At 38.3% G+C, this 10,915-nt stretch overlaps 1 protein-coding gene across 1 annotated transcript; it reads right to left on the bottom strand.

Moving 5' to 3' along the window:
* Positions 1-172: 172 nt before the first annotated feature.
* Positions 173-10,486, bottom strand: LOC133515435 (synaptojanin-1). Its single transcript, XM_061847979.1, is given in 2 exon segments — positions 173-8,051; positions 8,054-10,486. Coding segments are annotated over 2 exon segments (3,330 nt in total). The 5' UTR covers positions 9,354-10,486; the 3' UTR covers positions 173-6,021.
* Positions 10,487-10,915: the final 429 nt, after the last annotated feature.

A 10,915-nucleotide genomic window follows, 5' to 3' on the forward strand; every position in this document is an offset into this window, starting at 1 on the left:
CTCAGGCAAAATGTACCATTTTTATTAGATTTTTTTTTATAATTAATCTATATATTTAGGGGAAACTACCTATTGCAGTAGAAACTTATTGAAAGCTAATATAAATGTTACCTTGAGGGAATAAAAAATAACCCTGTTAAGTTGTAATCTACAAGGAAAATAAAATAAAATGAATGCTTGAACAATTCTATATTTCACATAATATACATGTAACATAACACAGATGCCAGCTATATTGCAGAGAATGCAGAGTTCGTTAAACACTTAACAATTCATAAAGCACTCAATAATTAAACAGTCTATGATTTACATTCGTGTGTTGTCACTATTCATAAGAAATACTATAAGGTGCATTGGGGTAACATCGGACGCAGGATAATTTTGAAAATGGAAAATATCTATAAAACCTGAACCTCTACATTCTTTAGCAACACGCTACTACGACGCTTACCAACGCATCTTGCATACTTTGCTACAGTAGAAAGTTCTAGTAGGTATAGTAGATATTTGGGTCAACATTTTTTTCGTTGTCTTTTCTGACCACTCTGTCACGCTTGTATCTATGTCTTCTATGAAATAAATAAAAAAAAGTCGACTGCTATTTTATGTCTTTCTAGCTGTACATTAAATTACATGAGAAAAATTAAAAACAAAATTTCATCTCACAAAAATCTCAACTCTGTTACATTTTTTGGGGACAAAAAGTAAGACAACGAAAAGATTTTTGGCCCAATTGCCATTTTCAAATTTATCGCGCTTTCGAAGTAAACCCAATGCATCTTACATAATGATAATGAATGTATTTGTGATGCATCGCAAAATAACCAATAACCATTGCTATATCGTAGAAGAGACTAGTAAACTGTACAGACTTCTAATATCCATATGTTGCACTCCTCATTATTGCACAAATGCACACAGCTAAACAGGATGTAAAACCAGTTAAGTGCACAATACAATCTAGTGAACTACCCAAGAAATATATTCCGATTAACATAGAATATAAAATATATGGAAATATTATTTAATACTGGTCTCTATAGTCAACAATTTGGCAAGCCAATGGGAATATTGGAAATCGGATGCCTCGCCAGTAAAAATGTAACCACGGACATATACAGTCAGCAAAACAAAGATACATAATCATGATTTGCATTACATTACACCTTACACCTCACTGGATTAAAATATTACAACAAGCTTATTTTCTATAACAAATGCATTTTCGCTTGTTTTAAACGTATCATGAAATTTAAGTAGTGATATGATATTATAAATAAAATAAAATATAAAAGTAAAAAAATAATAAGATTTATAAAACAATACAGAAATAGATCTTTGATATACAACTGTATATTTCGTCTCTTGAGAGCCTAGCGAACAGCCTAAAACTAAAACACCTACAAAACAGTAACACTCTTAATAAACAGGGGGCCTAGCCAATATTACAATCGTACATTAACAAACGTCAACGAAACGAAAAAATTTACCGGGTTGACAGATACTACGAAAAGTCACGTAACTATTTAAGTACATTATTTGAGCTTCGTTTTTTGTTTTCTATCAAAGATTGTCATATTGGCTAGGGCCCCTGATCATCTCTGGACCTTATATCTTTGCAAAAATGCTTACAAATATTCAGTTAACAGTGCGGACGTTCTTCAAACTAATTTTCATGCAGAGGGGTCAGTTATCTCTGCAGCTCACCGTACATAAATTACATAACGTCGATTAGAAGATTAAATAACTCCCTTTCAAAGTTCTAAGGAATATGCGATAATTGCGATATCTTATACGATAATGCTTAAAGTTCAAACCTTTTAACTCCGTTCAGAGGAGATATGAGGTTTGTGACTTACCGACGATAAGTAGATTCTCTTTCTCATTATCACTTACGACAGGAAGGTACTTCAAGCGATTCAGCCAATAACTTGGGATAACTTCGGATAAGGGATAATTTCGAAGTGAGTTATAAGTTATAATTGTTATAAAGTGCTTCTATAGTCAAGAGGATACTTTATTGCGATCATCTATTGAGATCTATTGAATTGTACCCTGTCTCGAAAATCATCTCAATGCTCCTTAAACAAAAAACCATAAAAAAATAATTTAAAATTATTTCACAATGTCATGACTCACTTATAAAATAATTGCTAAAATTAAATTTTGCTGCACCTACACCATCTAGCTAGGAACTCTTTTCATTCAGAAACATAGAAGTTATATTTCAGTAGAGACAGCAAGTTGGGAGCGATTTTGACAGCCCAGACAGTGTACGTTTTATTTTAAACTTTACTTAATACCTGCATAGGCTGGGCTATCAAAATCGCTGCCAACTTAGCTTGGTCTGACTCTGTTCTCCATAATCTGCAGGTAAAGTAACGATACAGTACATTAAAACTGGTAAAGAGCCATTCATGCTAAGCATCTTAAAATAGGTTTAACGCACGCACGGTCTAGTGGCAGATTTGCCCTAAGGCCCAGTGAGCCCAGGCCTAGGGCGGCCAGAAGTTTGGGGCGGCAGTCTATATGATGGATGCTGAGAAAGGGGCGGCTTACTACTGGACCTAGGGCGGCCAAGACTGTAAATCTGCCACTGACACGGTCACCGGGCACAGTTTGTAGGAAAACTGGACGGCCTCTCTACAAAAAAGTGCCCGGCGACATACCCACCGCATGGGCATTAATACCTACTGGATGGAAATAATCTAGTAGTTTAGCATAAAAATGTGCTTCTTTACGTAAATAACAGGCGACAGCATGACGGTCTAGCTAACTCATAATCATTTGGTATTTCATAATACAACATATTACTGTATAATAATCATTTGTAAAGTACTTCCCTATATTAAAAAAACTATGTAGGCATGAAATGGAATATTTCAGTTTAGGTACTTGCCTTATTATTAGTTGCAAAACCGAATGTTTAACTTACATTTTAACTTCAAGCCAGTAGCCTAGCCTCATTCATATTTCATATAATTGCTAATCCTCTCTCGCATGTTGTATTCAACCGAAACTTAACTTAAGTATGCCGTCGTAGGTTTTCGGGATTCCTAAAATTTAAAAACTAAATTTATCTCACAGGTAAATTTCGATGCACTTCTTTAAACACGTATTAATTTAAAAACATTTTCATTATAATAGAAAATATGTTAATAAGGTCAATATGTGTGGCGAAGACCGAAATATTAAATTTAATGCTGGGAAGACCGCCATAGGGATAACTGATCTTGTATATGTAAATGCATGTATACGGTGTACGTCCCGCAGAAACAGTCAAATTCCTTCTGCTCTACCGACCTTCTTAGTGCGAAGTTAAAAGCGACGAAAGAACTTGTAGACGATCTTCCCTTCTTCCGATCTTCGCCACATTGACCTTACTTAATTTTGTACCTAATAAGTTAGACTTCTCCTCCATTGTCTCTATAAATCTGACGACTGGATCTAAGTAGCAGTGTAATATTATAATTAGATACGCTACACTAGAGAGAGAATTTCACAGGAATGATAGGAAATAACGGAAACTTTAATTTTGGAAATAGACAATTTCGATCGCCGTCCAAAATATGAGAATTTTCTGAAAATTGGAAATTTCTGTGTGAGTGCGATTCATACAACTCATAGATGCACCAAAGAATAGTAAGTACCTACTGGGAGGTAGGTATTTGGAATATTCCGTAGATTCTTATAGGTATCTACTTATGCAAATTAGATGGCAAAACGACTTCTGGAACTTAAAAATATTCTTAACCCATTTAAGAATTATTTATGTATCTACATAGAAATAAACTAATATTAACCATACATTATATGAAGTAAAGGTACATCTGGTTCATGCTTATTAATCTTATTATCGATATAATTTATCATTCCTACATATCGCAAGAGAAACCGAGATCGTTTAAAATAGAATAAATGAAATCATCGAATAAATTGGCTTTAATGCATCCACGTATATGAATTACCTATTCCGACCTTTGCTCATTGCCAATGCGCAATAATTAGGTAGATTTTTATTTTGTAGTCGCTTTTTTTTGTCATATTTTGATAGTACGGTAAGTTTGAAGAGCTCATTCGAAGCGGAAAAAATTCAAAATTCCAATTTGGGGCAAACAATGTCTAATTTTCAGTTAAGTTATAAAAAATCTATACTTTTTATTTATTTAAACTATTACACAAAATAAAGGTGTACAAATGGCAGACTTAAGGTAATATTTAACTTGACCGATTAGTACGTATGTTTGTTAGTTAGTGTGGGTCAAGTCTTGGAAGCAAAATTTAAGCCACTACCCGTTTTCCGATTGAGCTGAAAATTTGCATGCATCATATGTAAGTCGGGTGATATTGCAATATTATGGTACCATCAAGCCGATCTGATGATGGAGACAGGAGGTGGCCATAGGAACAATGTAATGACTGATGAAACAACGCAACGTAATTGTTTTTAGAAATGTCTCAATGAGTATTATTTGCTTATGGTAAGAAAAGTATAGTCAGCGATAAATGCTTGTACCAAAAATGTTTTTTTTTTTGCCAAAAACTAATTAAAATTTAATTGAGCTATATATATTGTACAGAATAGGGAAAAATTGTATCGATTTTGACGAAAATAAATGACAACAAGATAAAAATCGGATTTTCTTGGATAAAACCAGTTAACTTAGCTTGGTCTAACCCTATAAACATTATTCGTTATATATTTCATACTACTGACATCAAACATATGAATTATCTACAAACTACCCAACAAAACTCAGTAATATAACACAATAATGTATTATGTTGTTGGACCCAAATTTCAGTGACAACAAATTCCTTTAAAGATTATATACAACTGGGTGAGATTTCGAGCGATACTCATATGCCTGTAATGTATAATTAGGTACTTGATACATAAGGAGAATATGGGACACTTGCCCGGGACAGGTCCAGACAGACGTAGACGCCAAAATCATGTACAATTTTCACTTTCAACGTCTATTGGAACCAAAGGAAGCAGGTATCCCTGTTTAATATCGTTGTAAATTGTCAACCAATTTTGGGTTGGTTGGTAGAAAGCTCATATTAAGTAAACAACTCACTTTACACACGTGTAGACATTTCATGATGTTAAATTGAAACATTAAATTGCAGTTTGCACACGTTTTATACAAATCAACCATAAGGGCCATCGATCGCGTCCGTGGGGCAAATACCTACGAATATTAAGGAAGTCATCAAAGTCAAGTACCTCTTTAGACAGTGAAGTGGGCTAAATGCGTCCACATGTTTCACTGTATCTAACCTTATCCGCATTTACCCCATACAAGGACGCAGTTGTGGTGGTTGACCAGCATAAATAGTACGTACACATAACATTTCATGAAAAACAAGTATTTTTCATAAGAATCAAAAAGCCGCTATAAAGTTCCTCTTTTTATCTCCAAGAACATTATACTTAGAAATAACAGCAATTAAGCAGCCAGCAAATTAATTGAGATATAGTGGTCCTATACATTAATATTATGTGTATATTTTTATCCCAAATGTCCACGATTGAATACACTTATGCTTAAATATAAATATTTCCTAAATATGCTTCAATGTGATGAGACCACTTATACTGAACCTGTCGTAAAAGAATCTCTTATAACTGTAACAATTTATAACAATAAACGTATAATATGTAGGTATGTATATGTATAGTTTATGTGATGAAAATCCGGACTAGTAATAAATAAGTGGCTTCGTGCCTACGTCATCAGCCCGGGATTTACTAAACACATAATGCACTACTTAACAAGTCATGTACAGAATGCTCAATAAAACTCGAAATGCTTCAAGCTTCCACGACCTACATTAACTAACCTACAGCTGATATATTTTTTAACAAAGTGGACACCTACTACGTAATCTAATGCAATAAATAACTTCAATAAAAAATAAGCAAACAAAAGGAACGTATGTAGCTATGGAACACTTACCCGTGTACATGATTTGTTCGAGTTATTACAAATTCTAGAAATATGTAAATGCAATTTACGAAGCCGGTCGCGGGCGAGCGGGTAAGGGTGGCGGAGCGCCCTGCCGCGCCGGCACCGGTGGGGGCGGGCCGGCTGCCGGCGGAGGCGGGGGCGGCGAGCACGACGGCGGCGGTCCGCTGTCCGCCGGCGGCGAGCAGATCGGCGGCGGCGAGGAGATCGGAGGCGGCGAGGAGATCGGAGGCGGCGAGGCCATCGGCGGCGGCGCAGGCTTACCATTGTCCATAGCGGGCGCCATCGGCGCGGGCCGCGGAGGCGGCGGACGAGCGGGACTCGCCGCAGCGGCGGGCGCGCGTGACGGCACCAGCGGCGTAGGCGACGGCGCCGGCGGCCTGCTCGGCTGCTGCCGGCGCGGCGTCGGCGGCGCGGACCTCAACGGCCGCTCTGCTTGAGCCTCACCGAACAGCGGAGTCGTATTATTCGTACAAAGATTCAACTCTGACTTGACGACCTCCACCCAATTCGGAGATTTCAATGTGATGCGCAAAGGAACCGAGCAAACGGTCAGATATTCCTTCTGCGCGGCAGCTAGAGCGTTCTGTCCATCCCGGAACGTAATTATCAACGAAGTCGAATGATCCTCAACGATCCTCACGAGAGTCACCTCGCCTATAGTGGCGAGCTCTTGCAAAACTGCAGCTACCAAATTATCATCAAATACAGATTCACTGTTGGCATCGCAAGGTTGCACTACGATTGTCGCGTCCGGAGGTCCCAGATCATTGACCACTTCGTAAAACACCTCCATGCATTTCGTGTAGCTGACTTGAAGGACTTCAACTTCAAGAATCGCTATGACAGGCCGATGATCGCTTTGTTTCAGTTCCGCTCGGCCGTAGTGGAGTAACTTCCCGGCGGCTAATTCCGAAGTCCCTTCCGGGTCGATAGTGTGTTTCCGGCTTCGCCATAAAACGCGGTCCGTCCAGGCTGGGGCACGGCATTTTTCACTAGTGTCGTAATCATCGCTGAAGAGATCATACTTGTAGGTCGGAGGGAAGGTAATATCACCTTCAAAGCAGTTTTTAAACACGAGATCTTGAGCTTTCTGTCTCGTTAGTTGGTCTTGCTCTAAAAGCCGTTGCATATTATTCTGTGACACTAGTAATCGCACTTCATCTTTGTCCAGATCAATACGGTAGTTGAAATCGCCGCACCAGAACACGTAGTCGTGCGAGTATAGGGATCGGCCCATTGGGAAAGCTACTTTTCTCGTGATTTCTGTGTAGTCGGCGTTTCTTTCGGTTACTTGAGACTGGCCGGCAGCGAAATGGGCGCAGACGAAACAGAGAGAGGTTCCGTAAATGACTAGTCTGATAGCAACTGCCCCTTTGTTACCAGTGGCGCCGCCGAGACCTGTCTTGACAGAATCGAGGGCCACATCTCGGATGTGAGGAATTAAATCTTTTCTAGCAAATACGAATAAACACAACCCTACTAATTGATGAGAGGAGAGAAGGGTGTAGGGTGCATCTCTGCATAAAACTTTTTCTAGCTCTTCACTCCACGCCTTTGCATTGTCAGAACTAGCGGCCATAATGTTGCTGGCGTTAAGGTCGACGATTTCTTCAAAGCCAATCGCAAATATATCAGAAGGATGGTCCTTGCCTTGTACCGTGTTCACTAATGAATTGTTCGGGCAATCTAGCAACCAGTCGGCCAAACTAACATCTTTATAGGCGAGACTTCTAAAGTGTTTACCACCATTAACATTGTATGTGCCGATTGTAATCCTTATAGAAGACGGTGTTGTGTACTCGTTAACTCTGCGGCACATTTCTCTCAGCACCGGAGTGGATGTGTGCAGTAGATTAGCTGGTAAGAGGATCCTTGTACGATCAGCAAGTTCAGAGTTTAATGTAGAGCCTAGAAGCAAAATATCAATAGCTTCTTGTTTGGAATTATCTAATAAGTTATTCTGTATGGTGCGTGCTGCAGAGCGAGCTCCGTCTATCAATTTGGAGCCGCCTTGGATAGCCCCAGTGCCTGCATAAATTTTTGATATTTCATTGCCATTGTTCACCCACATTGTTTAAAAACTTCCTCAAATCTGTTCACATTCTGTTTCTTGTCAACACATTGAAGAAGCATAAGCTGTATGTTGAGCATTTCTAGCCCAATGAACGTCTGAATAGAATTTGTTCTGTCCAAGCAATCAAGGCAGTTTGTTCGGATAACACCTTTCTGGACATTGTAAATGTCAACACTTTTGGCACTGAAAATCCCCATTTCATCATAATATTTCTCTATTATCTTTTTGAATCTCCCTAAAGCCCCTTCAATAGATGAAGCTCTGACTTCTTGATGGTAATCAAAGATTATCTGAACAATATCCGCATGAGCAGACTCATTAAGGTGTTTCTGGAAAGCATTGCTCAAAGTGGCTTCACCTTCGCTTCCTCCAATCAAACTTGATCCTAAAAGATTTGCAACAATCACGGACCCATAATTACGCTTCATTGCAGAGAAGTGTCGATCGCAAGCACTTGTAGAGGCATCATAGCCTCTAGACATCTTAACTTTATGAGATCCAACTTGTACTCCCGGCTGCTCCCAAAACAGAGGAACCGATCCTCTAGTCTGAATGTAAGATGCCACGGAATCATCTATGTAAATTGATTGTTCAGTTTCAACAAAATTGGCAACATTGCCATCATCATTGCATCCTCTGACATTGAAACGAGTCCCAGCTCTTTCACAGCTCAGACGGGACACTAACACCGCTCTGGCTTGACGGTGCCCCACATAGATGGTTCTTATTTCCACCGACCCACACATAGCTCTTGTGAGCCAATCTTCACAATCAATACCATATCTAATCAAATGTATAAAGAGAGTTCTGTTCCAAAAGAATCTGTTATCAGGATTAGCTCCTTTGCTTTTGCGTTGTGCACAGAGTGTGAGATCAAAGAGATTATCGTTTGATTTTCCCGTATTCCAAGAAAAATAGAAAGTTCCAGAATTGAGTAATTTCTTTACTTCTGAGACTTTGTCATCATTAGTCTGATAAAAGAGAGGTAAGAATTGCGTTTGGGTAATTTTGAAGACTTCGACATCGCCCACCTTACCCACGGAGCAGCAGCCGGTCACCAGCACTAGGTAGAGCAGACACGTTTCCCCGGAATTAAGCTGCAGAACGCCTAGGCAGGCGTAAGCGTCAGCGATTTTGTGAAACTGTTTTCGAAAAGTGTCAGTCTCCTGAGGTGAAAGTGAGACCACAGCTTGAGATTCAAACAATAAAGCAGTATCTTTGTTTCTGTGTTGTAGGATTATACTGTAGGGATTTGGTGAGCACGACTTTTCCAACACTTTAAATCCTTTGGACATAGCCATGGTGCGCGTTCAGTCCTAAGTTAAGGCCACGCTAAACCCATCCGCCCCTTTTTCTACATCAAATACACTATTATCCACGGTCAACTTAACACAGCGTAAACTGATTATGATCTGATTAGAAATTTAACAGTGATTGCATTGCAATCGGAATATTGACTCAATTTTTGACAGATTAAATACTGACATGACGTGCTGTCAGTGACAAGCTGTTTGACTCACTAAAAAAATCGGTGCAAACATAGCGGTTACAAAAAAATTCGGTCGAAAATTTGTTCCAGCACAAGGCGTACGTTGCGTTGATTTAGTAAGTATAATAGCGTAGTGAGCAAAGAATATAATACTCACTAGGAGAAGAACGCTAACTCCATACAAAAAAATGTCCCTTTCAAAAGTTCGTTTATACTAGTGGCGCTCTCTTTGTATCTCAGTACTTAAATTGACAACCGGTTTAGCCTGGCGGGTTTTGGTAGGTAGTGATCCAGTTCTAGCTAGTGGCTCTGGGTTCGAATCCCGGCGACGGAATTCCTTTTTGTATTTTTTTCATTTTTGTTTTTGCTGGGGTGAGGTTTTAAAATTAACAATTCACAAATAAAAAAATATTATGTTACATAATAATCAAAATCACAGGCATCTTTCGTCCTAAGAGATAATGATATCTATATTATGAATATAAAAGGTAACAAAACAGTTTATTATCAAGTTATAAATATTTTTATTCCTATATATTAGGATCAAAAGAGCTGAATTCGTTCGAAAAAACATACAGTAGGAAGGAAAAAAATCATTTTCTATGCAAATTTATGTATCGGACGGGGCTTGTTGAACTAACTGTGACATTTAATAACTTCTTTAGTCCTAGCTAGCTATAAAAATACTTGCAATATTTACCCTTTTCAGGGTGCAATGTGTTTCTATAATTTAAATGTAATAACTATGTACCATGGCTCGCAATAAACGATTTCTGATTTCTGATAATATCTACATACCTATATGAATTTTATTCAATGAGACCACAGGTCGGTAATTTCGGTTCATTATTGTTGTGACTACCAAATAGTTTACCTAGCCTGTGCGTGTGATTATTATCTTTTGATTTTTTTTAAAGCGTTATTTATGTTTAAGTCGCCTATAGCGCATGTTTTAATTCCCAGATTACCTTCATAACAATAAATAGAAGTCATTAAAATCTTCATATTTTTTTTATATATATATATATATATACATATACTATTTATTGCATTTAATATAGCTTTTTATATATCTAAAACATGATCTTTGGCACATCTGATTTCACTCCACAATTGCAATTAGTGTAAATTGTAATCATATCACATATATTATCAGGCCAAAAAACTGAAAATACATGAATATATGACAGCCAAAGTTGTTATTACATCTATCCGATTGTCGGACACTTTCTGCTCCACAGCTCAGTGCAGCGGTCTTGTTGATGGTCACCGGGAAACTACAACTAGTCGGAATTAGTCACCGGGAAACTACAACTAGTCGGAATTAGTCACCGGGAAACTACAACGAGTCCTGCACGTGCTCCGCCGGATGTA

This window comes from Cydia pomonella, chromosome 2 (assembly GCF_033807575.1).
Source record: "Cydia pomonella isolate Wapato2018A chromosome 2, ilCydPomo1, whole genome shotgun sequence".
NCBI lineage: Eukaryota > Metazoa > Arthropoda > Insecta > Lepidoptera > Tortricidae > Cydia > Cydia pomonella.